Here is a 15,530-nt window from a genome sequence, read left to right as displayed (position 1 = left end):
CCTGCTGAATGCCTCTGAATTTAAATTCAAGTGATTGGATTGCTTAATGCAGTCATTGACATGTGACGGCAAAACAGACATTGAATCAGGGTTAACAGCCAGAAGAGAAGAAGAGGAGCAATTTGTTGGCATCCTTGTGCCTGAGAAGTCCATACTCAGAAATGCAAACCCAGTGGAAACATGGTCAGGAAACTGTTTGAAATAATTCAATGGCACAGGGTTCATTATTGTGCCATTAATCACAGGATACACAGGAAGTTCAAATGGCAAGAAACCAGTAGTTAGGCCCTCATATAACTGCTCCTTAATATAGGGACCACACATTTGTCCCTGTTCATTCACATACATCCATCCACTCACAAATGCAGGCTGTTGCACAAAGCCACAGAAACTCTGGTGTGAGTGTGAAATATTAACTGTGCTAGTAGAGCACACGGGAACATCGCTATTACGATCCATTTCAGAATTTGGATCAACTTTATCATCAATATTGCCACATAAGAGAAAATCGCCAGTACTCCTGCACCAAAAGAAGCATTCAATCATGTATGAGAACTTAATATGGAAAAGGGGCGCGAAGTATGGTGTACTCACATTCATTAACTAACAACTGATTTAATTCCATCCAACTATCAGTAGCATCTTTCTGTCTCTTTCACTTTTTATTGAAGAAAATATTTGATAGGAGAAAGGGACAAAAGCATTGAGGAATAAAAAGCATCCTACTTATGTAAAGGACAACAACAAAATTAAAAAGAAATAACTCCAAAATACAAAAAGAATTTTACAATCGATCCACATGTTTCCCATCTAGACTCCCTTAAAAAAATCATGCATGAAGTACCAAAGAGAGGCCATAAATACAACCCAGTCTATTAATTTCTCCATTAGAATCCTTAATGGCTCAGCCTTCCGCAAACTCAAACTAATTAACAAATAAAACGTTTAAACACTGCCTAAAAACGTTGTATTTCTTGTTCCTTCCAGAACCCCAAATTTTAGGGGTTGTTTGGGGTGCTTCAGAGTTTCCGATTTGTTGTTTTAAAAGTTAAATTTGAAAACAAATTTACACCCCAAGATCCATTCCCCACATTTGGACTAAGTAAATTGCGGCTGTAGCAATCACAATTATTAAAAAAAAAAATCGAACATGAAGGATCTGTATAATTCTGAAATATGTTGATCGCAATTTGCATGCACTTCCAATGAAACGGAAGCAACGTATGTTAAGAAAATATAAAAATAATCATCCACCCCATGATGACAAATAGATAATGGTTAATTGACTGAAAATAGGGAAATTGAGATTTTATTAGAGGTTTCCAACTAAGAAAGGAGGAAGGATGGACATTCAGCAGAGATGATTTAAGATGGTAGATGGTAGAGGAGATAAGTTTGAGCCTTTTTTTAGGTGAGAAAAAAGACGTAAAAATGGAAGCATAGATTTGTGGAACTTAATTAGGGTTTTAAAAGGTTATTTTGGGTCATTGTGGGCTAAACATGTCCTTGGGGTTGAAAACAAGCAAATAAAACTTGTTCATTTTTCTAATTAGAAGGTTATTTAGCTACTATTTATGCGATACTCTCCATGGACACCATGGGCCACCTCATGAGAGACGCCACGTCATGACAGTCAAATGGCATTTTTCAAAAGTCTCCAAGCAATACCTCTATGGAACTACCAATACCAGTACTACTGTTTGATAATATTGATCCAATGAAAGTAGTAGCTATGCAAATTTTCCTCAGTTCAGTTTGCAACATGATATGGCATTTATTGCAAATGATTTCTCTTCACTATACACCACGTGATTGAAAACATGAAGTAGAAGCAAAACAGTGTTGTCAAATAGCCGCTATAGCGGCGCAAAGTCGCTATTTAGTACAAAATGTTGTCAAATAGCCGCAAACCGCTATTTAGTACAAAATATTGTCAAATAGCAGCTATTGCGGCGCTATAGCACTATAGTTTGCGGCTATTTAGTACAAAATATTGTCAAATAGCAGCTATTGCGGCGCTATAGCACTATAGCATAGCGGAATTTGAATAAACCGCTATTTTCCGCAATTGGCAACAATAATGCAAAGAACCACCCAACCAGAACACACATAGAAAATATCAAATAAAATTATATGAAACATTAATAGAAACATGTTGAAACATTAATTGAAACAATCTGCAAGAAATTATATAAAATTGTCTTCTACCTTATACTTCTATCATCACTTATCAATATAAGTCAAATCAATTCCATGCCACCTACAAAGCAGGAAGCCCAACTGAAAAATGAAAATTAGCTACAACAAGTTCAGATTATCTTGATGGCACAGTTGACCTCTTATCTAAGTTACTCCTTTCCTTTCACACTTCTTGCTTGCTCCAGTTGATAGCTGCAAAATCAACACACTTTATTAACAACTCATGGATCAGCTACATTTCATTACTAATGAATAATATTCCGTGAAACATAAGTTCGCAAGATGACATAGTGGAATTGAGAGCACAAAAATACACCCTCAGAATGCTGAACACACAAACCAACTAAACATCTATAATTTGATAAAATATTCCTTGTGTTGTGCCAAACAAATCATGCAAATGAACAGCTCACATCATATTAACTAAGAGGCTGAAAAATGGAATTAACATACTAAGAATTTAGAGCTAAAAAAAATATCTAAATACAAAAAAAGAAAATCATCATGCTTGGGGAGGTTAAATTAAACAAAAAAATTGGCCTAATTTGAATTGAATTAGGGTTATAACTTACAAACGTTGTAACAAAGCATTAAGAAGAATTTAACTAGGGTTTCAGATAAAAGAAAGTGATACATAGAATTGGAAGAAAATAAAACAATAGGTAAGAAAACTACAATTGGATCAAATTTGACGGAAGAAAAATGAAAATAATGAATTGAAGAGTGATGTTATTACATTGAAGACGTCACAATGTGGTTATAGTTTTGTCGTAATTAATCTAGGTAGAAGAAAGAAGATAGAGATGGAGAATGAACGGAATGATTTGAATCGAGGGAGAAAGCTAAGGATCTCTATATCTTGATGATTCTATGATTTGATGTGAAGCTAATAGGGTTTTGGTTGATCTGGTTTGGTGTATATCTATTGAGGCATGTGATAATAATCGATATAGAGAAAAACCAGACTATTTATGCTCTGCCCTCAACTTCACAACTACACTCCTATTTTATTTCTTCTCGCTTTTTTTTTTTTATTAATTTTTTTCTTTTATATTTGTTTTGACCTATTTTGTGAATATTTTGAAATTCTTTTGCTAAAAAATATATATTTATTTTAATTTGATAGAATATATCAAAAACAAAATAAATTTAATATTGTTAAAATAAAAAATAAGAATATTATTTTTTAAAAATATAAAAGTTTAAATATATTAAATATCACATCTCACTAGAAGAAGAAAAATAGAAGAAACCTTTTGAATACAATTATATTTTACTTTTCAATAAAGTCGTCATATTGGATACCAAAAATAAGTTTCTGCATTAATAATGGAATTTTAAATTCATGTCTTTGTATAATGTATGAGTTAAATTCTTACTAATTACACTAAGATTAATATTGGTTAGCAAATATTTATAATATTATCTTATATTAATATGCAACAAACGCTTGTTTGTCAATTTTATTAGTTTCTATTTGTAGTATATGTTTTTCTTCTTTAGTTTTCTTTTCCTTTTTTAACATGCTCGGAACTACAATTATGATTTCTCTTCTAAGTTGTAAATAATAAATACTAAAAGTTACCATTTGTCAAAAGAATAATAATTGAAGTAACATATTTTATACAGTTATTTAAAGAATAAATTATTATACTACCAAATTAATTAAATAAATGATAAAATTATAATGTAAAATAACTTTATATCTCTTTTATATATATATAACATTTTATTATTAATGCATAATTAACATGTACTTATATGAAATTGTGTTGATATTGTAAATACACATATAAAATTATGTTGATATTGTAAATACAATGTGTATGTTTGATTTTGATATGTTTGTGATACAAAAAAAAAAGACAAAATGAGAAATAATAAGAAAGATTAATGATTTTTTTTTGTTAACTATAAAATGATGATTTGGTTGGTTGATATTCAATGTGATGTGATTTCATTTGAGGATATGTTATGATTGCATTTGAAGATATGTCACTAAGGAGGATATCAATATCATAATGGATAAGTATCAGTTTAATATATGATATTCATTTGTATATGTTTAACCATTATAAAATATCTCAAATGTAGAAAATCAAGTATCTGAATATGATACAATTTTATTTTTAGTTGGTCTCATTTTACCCTAGAGATACCACTAAGGCATTGATAATATTTCACCAGGGACCAAAATGTTGACCATTATTTATGGTATGGTGTCTTAGTAGTAGGTTAGTCCCGACCATATTTTTGAAATCGCGCCTTTAGAACAATTCCAACTAACGACTAAGACATATGCTTAGAAAATGGCAAACATGTACCCTAATTGATCAAAGTGACTAGTATATATTTTTGGAAAGTGACTTGTTTCTTTGGTATGATGTGTGTGATGACTTAGTTCGTCTCTTGGTCTTTGTGAGTTGTGACCATTTCGATATGATGTAATTGGATCATATACATTTTAGTACAAGGGGATATCAAAATAAGTGTAGTTAGGATGACTTGAGAGATGTCTGTTAGGCGCTTGTGTATGCCCTTAGATGTTTATATTCATCTACTTTCTCATATTTTATGTTCATGTTCTTGTTTCCATCTTCTTTTTCTTTTTTTACCTTTATGTTACATTGGAATCTTGAGTAGATGGTGAGCCAAGTACCAATACCTATGGTCATGACGTAGCAATTTTTGCATGTTGTGGAAGACATATGATACATATCGAGATATGTCCATGTCTTTTCGTGGTTGGTATCACAACCACTCGATTTTGTTTTTAGGTCTCTTAACTCTATATAGCAAAGGCTCAACTTTCTGCTAAGCAATGGTAGTTGTATATGAATTTCATATATATATATATATATATATATATATATACATGTAAATAGTTTATACTATCTAGCATATCTAATAATAATTTGTAACATAATACCCAAAAATAATACAATTTTTTATACTAATTGTGCATCAAATATATTTTTCGATACTCTAAAGAATCATCCTTTAACTTTAGAACTAATTATAAAAGATAAAATTTTAATTTTTTTAAGTATATGAGAAATACCAATATTATCTTTTAATCATTAAAATATTTAATTTTATCTTTGGTTATTAGCCGGAGGTCGTCACAACCAACACATGGACACCATTATCGTGGTGGTTGTTCCATCATCACAATAAATGGTGTATATTGGACAAAGAACAAACTTGATATAGTAAAAAATCTCTCTAATAAAGTCAAGGATTAGGTCTCATACGTCTCACACGTGACAAAATTATGGTTTAATAAACAATATAAAACCATTTTATTAGCACAACAATTCTCATTCCAATAAATATGAAAATGAATAAAGTGCATAACTTTACAAGACAAAAAGTGGTGGCGTCATCTACTTTTAAGAAATCAAGATGGAAGTTTATGACTCGTGTGATGTGCCAATTAGCATAGAGATAATATATAATATAAAATTAAATAAGGATATGACAGTCACCGGATAAACATTATCGTATTCAGTGTTTGATACAACTATGATAATCAACAAAATAATATTATATTTTTTTTATATATATTTGGTATAATCAACAATTACATTTTTTTTATAAATTAATGTATTATATTTTAAATATTATAAATTAACAAAAAAATACTAAAATATTAAATAAGTAATGAAATAATTTTATCTTTAAATAATTAAATTTTTTTGAAAAAATCACGAGTAATCAAATAATTCTATTTTATTTGTTAAAATATAAATAAAGTTATGATATATAATAAATGTAAATGACAAAAATAACCTTGTAAATAAATTATCTTTATTTTAAAATTTCAATTAATTTTCAAATTTTTATAATTGTGAATACTAATTTATTAAATTATATAAAAAGGCAAAACTACCTTTGTGATAAAATTATAAAATAATTTTTAAATTAATTATTAATTTTTAAGTTTAAGATCAAATTCTATTAATTATTTTTATACTTTTGATCATATTTTATAAATTGTTTTTATATTTAATTTTTATATGTCTAATTATATTTTATAAGGGTAATTGAGTAAGTTATTGTTCTTATCATATTCTACTAGTTTCTAACTCAACTCATATTCATGATATAAATTTCAACTAGAGAGATAAAATATGATAGAATTATGGATAAACTTATCATATTTTATTGATTTATCAAACACTTGATTCAGACATAATATGATAACTTATTTCTATCATGTACTTTATCCTATCCATCCAACAGACCCCTAAAATTTTTAAAATCATATATGTTGAGCATTGAGTCACATTCCAACAATAACTCGCACTACTCCTTATGAAGAGCTTGCACAATTGACAATATTGTGACATACAATTCTACATAAAGAGTCATTTTATTTTCAATGTTAGAAGAAGAACAATTGAAGAGATCACCACTTACTTTTAAAGGATGTCGACACTATCAAGAGGCATAATTATATTCATCCATTAAGAATAGGATGTTAAATCACATATTCAATAGAGAGATTAGAGGGGTGACATGCCGTAACGAAAGACTCTAAGCATGTGTTTAGATTATTAATTGCAAATGTCCTTTTTAAAAAACCTCATTTTGTAAATATACTTTTACATAAAAATGAGTTTTCTCTAATGTAATTTATATTTGGATATTTTTTCTACAAATATCGTTTTATAAAATGAAATTTGTTTAGATTATATAACCAAATGTACTTTTAAATGTGTATTTTTCTAAAAATGTATATATTTTTCAAAGTTATATTTGTAATTGTAACGAGTAGTAAAGGATAAATTAAAAACAAAACATGCAAATGGAAAATGAAAAATGCAATAGAATCATTTATGATACTTTTGTTCAAACGTACTTTTGAGATAAAATTAATTTTGTCCACGTAATTTAATCCAAACAAAAAGTCAAAATATGTTTACCGTTTAAAATTATATTTAGACTGAGAAATAAAAATCAAACATACTCTAAAATGTTGATATCATTAATAGAAACAACATTATGAATTTTAGAGAAAAAAATTCAAATAAGGCGACAACTGTGATCAACAATTTAAGAAATCAATGAATTTTTTTTTTAGTATTGTCAAGCCTGAATTGAAAAAACCCAAACTCCTATAACTATATTCACAATGCTCTTGATAACTCTGCAACCACATCCCCGCTCCATTCATTTTCTTTTAGGCAATACTTGTTCTTTTTATCATTTTTTATCACATCTGTTATTAGTAATTATTTTCTCATTTCTTTTGTCATATATTATTTATGGTTGATCTATTTTTGGACCTGTAAACTAAACAACTTGTTCTAACATAACATTTACACTATATTATTTGTTTACTGTATACTTTTATTATAATATTGTTTTGGAAAAAAGATAACCCTAAATAGTATTTTTGAGCAAATAAGAAGAAATGAGGTCTAGTGAACAAAGAATAATGGGTATATAGGATAAGAAAGGAAGAACGCTGTTTGTTAAATTAAAAATGGTTTTAGTGGAATAAGAATATTGTAGAAGTTTCATTGAATATTGCATGTGTAAAAGTTCACAATTGAGTTTTTACACAAAGAGACATAAACTCTAGTATTCTTGGATGATCTATTGTGAAATAGGCTTAATGCAAACAAAATTGAGCACGTTTATTTAGAAGAGGAATACAATAAAATTCTTTGATAAACTACAAAAAAAAAAAGGTTAGAGAGAGCTGATTCAAACGACCAAAACAACAATAAAATAAAAATAAAAAAAGTCTAATAAAAAAAGAAAGAAATATTCATCCACATATAAAACAATAACATAAATTTTACTTCCATTGACTTTCTGATATATGCATTTATTCATAAGATTTTCTACAAATACAAATGAAACTATTTCATGAATTTTAAGATACTATTGACACGAGAATTGTGTTAAACCATATATGAATTTTTTAAAGTTGCAAACCAAATGCTCATGTTAAAATTGAGATAATTTATCCAAATTACATATATTATCAATGTAAACATAACATAAAATAAATTTTGTAACACAAAAATTATACGTGGGCTAAAGTTTTAATTTAATATGATTTATTTATATTTGATGATACGCTTATCAAATTTAATACCTTCTGTGTATAAAATAATTTGACTATCTATGATAAAACCATCAAATTATGAACCAATTCCTAATCCATGTGGATAAGTTATGAAGATAATTTTATATTATATCCTAATTAATTAATTACACAAATATAATAAAAATGTATGTGGGATAAAAAACAGTGTACCGTGTATAATTAGTTACAATATTACATCTAATGTTGTGACTAATTCAAAATTATAAATATCACTATAAGTTAAAACTAAATTAGATGTGTAATACCCTAATTTTTAGAGTGTTACTGGTGAAGTTTTAAACTCTAATTTCAAAAGTACTTTAAGATTATTGTTCTTTTTGTCTTATACAAAAAATCTGAGTAATTTTTTTTTTAAATAAATAAATCTTACTTCAAAAATAACATTCAGAGTAGTCTGCAATATTTTAAAATTTGATGTACGATTTATAAAATAGAAGAGTTTCACTATACATCCTTACACACAACCTAAACATATATAGAATTACAATTTTCAAAAGTCACATTACAATATTTAAATAAGTCCAAAAGGAAAACTAAGTTGATCAACAAAAGTCCTCCAAAATAACTGGCATAATAAGTTGTTCCTGGAACTAACACCTAACATAAAGAGCTTGACTACTAAACATGTAACATAAAAAGCTTGATGTACGATTTATAAAATAGAAGAGTTCCACTATACATCCTTATACACAACCTAAACATGTATAAAATTACAATTTTCAAAAGTCACATTACAATATTTAAATAGGTCCAAAAGGAAAACTAAGTAGATCAACAAAAATCCTCCAAAATAATTGACATAATAAGTTGTTCCTAAAACTAACCCCCTAACATAAAGATCTTGACTACTAACCTCCATCAAGTACTTCCAATATCACTTTCATCTAATCAAAGGTGGCGTTTAGTTCAAACAAAAACATGGTGCAAGGGTCACCAAGACAGAATAACATTTAAAATATCCAAAACATAAATAACATATAAAATAATAAAGTCTGTGGGAATCAAATTTGATACCTAGAGGATAAGTACCACCACTCATTCATTCTCACTACCAATTAAGTACAACAATTATCACTAGAATATCATATAACCCCACAAGGGTTTGTGGGTTCTCTTTGAGCAACACCATAAATTTTAGTGAAGTTATCACTGAACAACTCTGTCATATCCCTGCGAAGATTGTAGATTATTCCAAGCAAAACTATGAATGCCAAATCCCCGAAAGGATTATGATACCATCACATATTACCACTAAGACCTATGTATGCATAATCGTATCCACCAAATCTAATTATCGTCATGTCATATATTTCTAAATAATTATATTCTTTCTCAACAATATTCATATGATAATGATTCAAATGCCAAATTTTCATACAAAAATAAATCAACAATAATACACCACATTGCATGTGAATCCAATCATATAATCACAACAAAACATATATGAAGAAAACATCAACCGTATATGCAACAACCATATAATACACATCATCACAATTAAAACATCAATTGCTCAAACAATCCAAACACATATAATATTTTTTATCATGGTAGTAGATGCCCTTACCTCTTGATACTTTTCTTAAATTACTAAAAATTACATGCCTTGGTCTACTAAGCTCGCATCTTCACATAGCATTAGCTCAGTGCTTATGAAATTTGGACTCTCAACACTACCAGACATCAATTTTGGTTCACAAAACAAAACACTTAGGAGTTTAGAGAAAATGAGGAGAGAAAATAATAAGGGTTTGAATATTATTGATAATAGCTTAATGTTTACTTGATTACAAAAGATTCAATACTAATCTCTATTTATGGAGAAACATAGACTCAATCCTAAATCAGGAATAAATCATAATAATAAAGAGAGATATTCTAAGATTCTCTATGATTATAAATTGATCATAGAAAATAAATCAAGATACTCTAATATAATATAAACGATACTATAAGATATTATAAGATATTTTCTAATATTCTAACACTCCCCCTCAAGGTAAAGTTTACTAAGTTTTAACTTGTTACAGTTGAAGTCGAAGAGAATTGTTATAAATACAGCCTAGCCGGATAGCTGAAATGATCATCAGCATGAGAGAAATTCATGGCAAGGAGTTGAACAAAGTAAGGTTCGTCCTTCTAAAAAACTGCATTTGGAAGCTTCAAACCAATAATATCAGAGACTCAAAATATTTAACTTGAATTTGCTTCAAGGAGAGAAAGGCATGCTTCAAGGAGAGAAAGGCAATGTCAGTACATATGGGACAAAGATGGGGCCAATGTATCTGGGACAAATTGCCAAGTTGTACGCATGTGGTTCGAAAGAAAATAACCTAAAACAGATCTAAAACTAGGAAGGAAAACTTAATCTAGACGACTGAAACATTATGCCAGAAAGCGGACATATGCGCCTGAGCTCGAGGCTGCTGGTGGCAGTGCGTGAGATAAACACGACAGATCTTGGAGGCACATGAGCGCGTGTGGAGCAATTTTGACCTAAAAGAAAATTTGAGTTGTGTAGATTGGGAGATTCCGCACACAATTGAAGTGGTTGTGTTGGAAAACTTTTCCAGCAGCGACGACATGCTTCAACAACAGATGAGAGCAGTAGAAGACAAGACATCAGCAACGCCAGGCAATAGCAGATCGCAGCGGCGACAGATCTACTCGCATGAGAGATTTGGAGCGCATGAGAGCGCGTGTGACTTTTGGCGACGCGCTTTTGGGCATGACCTGATTTGGAGATGACTGTTGTTTGCAGGAAAATTTGTCAGAAATAGTGGTAGCGGCGACAGTAACAAATTAAATGGAAATCGAGTGAAACGTGTCGGAATGTTGGAAAAGAGAAACTATAATTATATTCCCTAACTGTTGGGAACTCGACAGCGGAATATAGGCGGGATCGCTCAAAGAGGATTGAAATAGACTCTAGATACCACGTTGAAGTTATGAGATTTTAGAGAAAAGGAGGAGACAAAATAATAAGGGTTTAAATATTATTGATAATAGCTTAATGCTGACTTAATTACAAAAGATTCAATACTCATATCTATTTATAGAGAAACATAGACTCAATCCTACATCAGGAACAAATCATAATAATAAAGAGAGATATTCTAAAATTCTCTATGATTATAAATTGATCATAGAAAATAAATCAAGATACTCTAATATAATATAAAAGATACTATAAGATATTATAAGATATTTTTTAATATTCTAACAAAAATATTGTTAGTTAGTACACAAAATTCAAAACTTGTTCTCCCTATAAATAAGAGACTCATAACTTGATTATTTTTTGGATGTTTCAAAATTTCATTCACGTGTACTTGGTTCATCTTTTGAAGAATTCATAGCCACAACTCTAACACTTTTAAGTATGCAATAATATTCTAAATCTCACAAAATTTAAGCACTACTTTAAACAGGTAAATGTGCAAAGACATAAAAACTTATCCTCCCCACAAATGGTAGGCTCACAACTTAGTTCCTTATTTGGACAAATCTTTGTTTCAAAGTACTCCAACACATATTACGCTCATCCCTAAGGAATTATTAACCACACACCTTATATTTCAAGAATAGAAATTATCTAAAATATTTATGAAATTATAAGCAAGAAAATACGTACATTTTCAAATTGCATCATTTCTCCCATTTTTCTACATCTTAACACAAACTTCACCAATTTTATTAAAATAGAAAACAATGTAGGATTATGATGTTTATTTTTTAAAAATGGTTTTTAATTTAACAAATAGTTGACCGTGATTTTTAGTTTTCACCTTTAAGCTTTGGGTGTACAAAAATGGCAACTTTTGTTTTGCCTACTTGTAGTCTATATTAAAATATCAACACTGCTTTACATTTTGTAAAGTTTGTGCTTAAAATGTAGAGAAATGAGTCTAACGTCTGTTCCACCAAGAATCATTCAAAAATGATGAATAAAATCCTTCAAAAAGAATAAATACATAAAAAGTTATGATCAAAATACCAAATATAGCCAATAATGAGATTCAAATTTTCAACACCAAAATACATAAAATGCCATTGATCCATAAGTTCTTTTATTAGTTCATTTTCCAAAATTTTAAAAAGTAAATAAGTGGACATCATCAAACTCAATATCCTCTTACTCTTAAACGTAAAAGTCATATCTTGGTCCCAACATATTTTGGAACATAAACTTTATAAAAATTAACTTTAACACAAACTTGAACTTTGAATCTAGCTCTTGAACATAAAGAATAAAACTTGGTTTCTTTAAGAGCTTGTACATAAACAAAGTGATTGGAATCTTCATCAACTTGATTATAAACTAAGAGTTTGAAACTTTTATAAACATAAATTTAAACAATAATGTTTGAAACTTTTATGAATATAAACTAAGCAACAACAAAATAGTAACAACAATAAAATGAAAGGACAATTAGAATATGTTGAAATTCAAGTTTGAGTGGTTAGTCCCACATCGATTAGGAATGGAAGAAATGTTGGATATATAAGAGTGGTAACCCATATAACTATTGCCTTGAGGTTTTGAGTTGAGATAATGTATCAATGTCTCTTAGAGATCCTGAACGTTTAGACCACTATTGTTGTCGCGCTCCCCTAGTGTTCTGGGTGACAGAGGAGAGGGGAGAGGTTGTTGGAGCACTCCCCTAATGTTGTGGGTGACAGGGGAGAGGGGTGAGTGAAAGAAATTAATGTTCTATACCATACACAAACCATTTTTTTTTGCCATGAACTAAGAAAAAGAAAAAACTCACAATCAAACCTTTTAAATACACTAAGTTTATAACATGAGAAAGAAAGAAAGAATAGAGTATTTATAGAGAAATAAGAGGGAGAGGCGAGATGTAAAACCCATGGGGTTTTTTTTGTTGCAATATGGGTCTTTAGTAAAGGTTGATTAGTCATTTTCCCATTTTGGTTAAGGATATGCTGGTCATTTAGCATTTATTTCCTTACTAGTAACTAATGTCACTTTCAACTTTTCTTACCATACTCTTTTAATGTTTCCTTTCCTCTATTGTTGATATCGACTCAAGGTTATTCAACAGTGTAATTTGACTCACTAACAATAAATATTCTACTAATATATTTCTCTGAACGGAAATTTGGGGACAAATTTTTTAACATAAAAATTTATGCAAGCGAGAAAATATTATTGTAAATATTTCTTAATCCAATTCTAACTAAAAATATTACTCCAATATAAAATTCTAACTATGAATATTACTCCAATATAAAATTTGTGCAAATGAGAAAATATTCTTGTAAGTATTCCTACACATTTTTTCTCTTTAAAAGGGTGCTTCCCATTCTTCATACTCACTTTAAAATCTTGCCTTCTCCATTTTAAATGTGTTGCTCTCCTTTTGTGGCTTCTTCACATTGTCGATCCTCTAGGAAACCTACCTCTGCTTTCACAAGTACTTATTTTTCATCATCTTTCTTTCTCTCCTATCTTTTTATTTTTTTTTATTTTTTTTATCAAGCTCTTGTTTATTTTCCTTTACCAAACTCATTTTGATATTAATCTTGGCACACACCCCAACTTTGCTCAACGTTAATATGTGCCAAGTCCTTTGCACGACTGAGATTTGCTCGACGTTAATCCATGTACGACTGAGTTCTACTCGACACACTCTATGTTGATTTCCATTATGGTCGAGCTCTGCTCCGTGTTGAGTCTCCACGTGCGCTTTGCTCGACTTTGTTTTTTTCTATTATGGTCGAACTCTTCTCGAATTATTATCTTGTTTGAGCTATACTCAACGTTGACTCTCCATGATCGAGCTCTGCTTGTTTTTCCCCATTCTAGACAAGTTCTACTCAATGTTGACTCTCCATGGTTGAGCTCTACTCGACGTTGTTCCTTCCCTCATGGTTGAGCTCTATTCGTTTGGTACACATTATTTGTTAATTTTTAAAGAGCTTCATTTTCTTTTGTTATTATTTTTGTAGTTTTCACACAATAAAACTCTTTATATTGTGCTAGGATTGTTGTCCATGCGTCAGAAAAGGAAAGAGAAACTCGATTTGCCACCCATATCCATGTATGATTCCTCTACTAAGTAAAGAGGAGAGGAAATTGATTGGGCCAATGAAGAAATTCGAATAACCACCTCCATTTACTCTACCTTCCAAGTTTCCTTAGGGTGTTACCAACATTTGGCCATCTCGAGCACTAGAGCTTGTTTGATATTCTTCATTTGTTATGCTTTTGATGTATTGTGTTTGTGTTTTTTGTAAGGTCAACCCATGACCATAATTATGAGTCTTTTTGGTCACTTTTGAGCCTTATTTATGTTGTTTTGTAAGCAAGTCAAGCTCAACTACTTATCCATGACATTATATGCAACGTTCTTGTTTTCGATGGTATTTTATATTTGCATATGTTATCAACTTCGCCTCTTAGGTCTTGAAGATGTAGCTCTGGTCGACCACCCTTATTATAACGTCAAGGAAAGTCCCAGACAAATATTTCCTTATAACCTAAATTTTCCTAAGGGTTGAGCCTATATCGATACTCATTTAGGTCTTGAAGTTATGGCTTTGTTCGGCCACCTTTATTATGACGTCAAGGAAAGTCTTTAATAGATCTTTGCTAAAGACGTACATTTTCCTAAGGGTCAGGTTTATACCGATAACCGCTTAGGTCTTGAAAGAGTAGCTCTGCTTGATCACCTTTAATATGACATCAAGAAAAATCTTTAAGACCTTATAATGTAAATTTGTCCAATAGTTGAGTTTATACTGATACTTGCATATGTCTTGAAGGTGTGGCTCTGCTTGACCACCATTGTTATGCTGTCAAGGAAAATCTCTAACAAATGTTTTTCTATAAAGTAAATTTGCCTTTGGGTTATGTCTATATCAAAACTTGCTTAGGTCTTGAAGACGTGGCTCTACTCGACTACCCTTATTATGGCGTTAAAAAAAGTCTACTGGATTTTTTCATATAACGTAGATTTTTTTTAGGGTCAAATCTATAACGATATTCACCTAGGTCTTGAAGGTGTGACTCTAGTTGGCCAACCTTATATGATGTCAAGGAAAGTCTATAAATAATCTTTCCTATAACATATGATGTGTACAATGTAGTGGAAAACGGTCTTGATTGCTATATTACAAAGATAATGGAAAACATTATAAAATTAATAAACTATTATCATACTTGCCTTTATTTAGGTGG

At 29.9% G+C, this 15,530-nt stretch overlaps 1 protein-coding gene across 4 annotated transcripts in view; it reads right to left on the bottom strand.

The window, feature by feature from the left end:
- LOC101514300 (histone-lysine N-methyltransferase ATXR7) overlaps nucleotides 1-3,168 on the bottom strand; it is a 14,210-nt gene extending 11,042 nt beyond the window's left edge. For all 4 annotated transcript variants that reach the window (XM_073370259.1, XM_073370261.1, XM_004487866.4 and 1 more), the window contains exons 1-3: nucleotides 2,936-3,168; nucleotides 2,209-2,391; nucleotides 9-520 (exon numbers count right to left, since the gene is read on the bottom strand). In XM_073370259.1, coding sequence (XP_073226360.1) covers nucleotides 9-459 — 451 coding nt within the window. In that variant the 5' untranslated portion in view covers nucleotides 460-520; nucleotides 2,209-2,391; nucleotides 2,936-3,168. The remainder of the gene's footprint in view (nucleotides 1-8; nucleotides 521-2,208; nucleotides 2,392-2,935) is intronic.
- Nucleotides 3,169-15,530: the final 12,362 nt, after the last annotated feature.

Source organism: Cicer arietinum, chromosome 1, assembly GCF_000331145.2.
Source record: "Cicer arietinum cultivar CDC Frontier isolate Library 1 chromosome 1, Cicar.CDCFrontier_v2.0, whole genome shotgun sequence".
In the NCBI taxonomy this organism is placed as follows: Eukaryota; Viridiplantae; Streptophyta; class Magnoliopsida; order Fabales; family Fabaceae; genus Cicer; species Cicer arietinum.
Note: the sequence above shows the minus strand (reverse complement) of the source record. Positions and strands in the feature narration are given on the sequence as shown.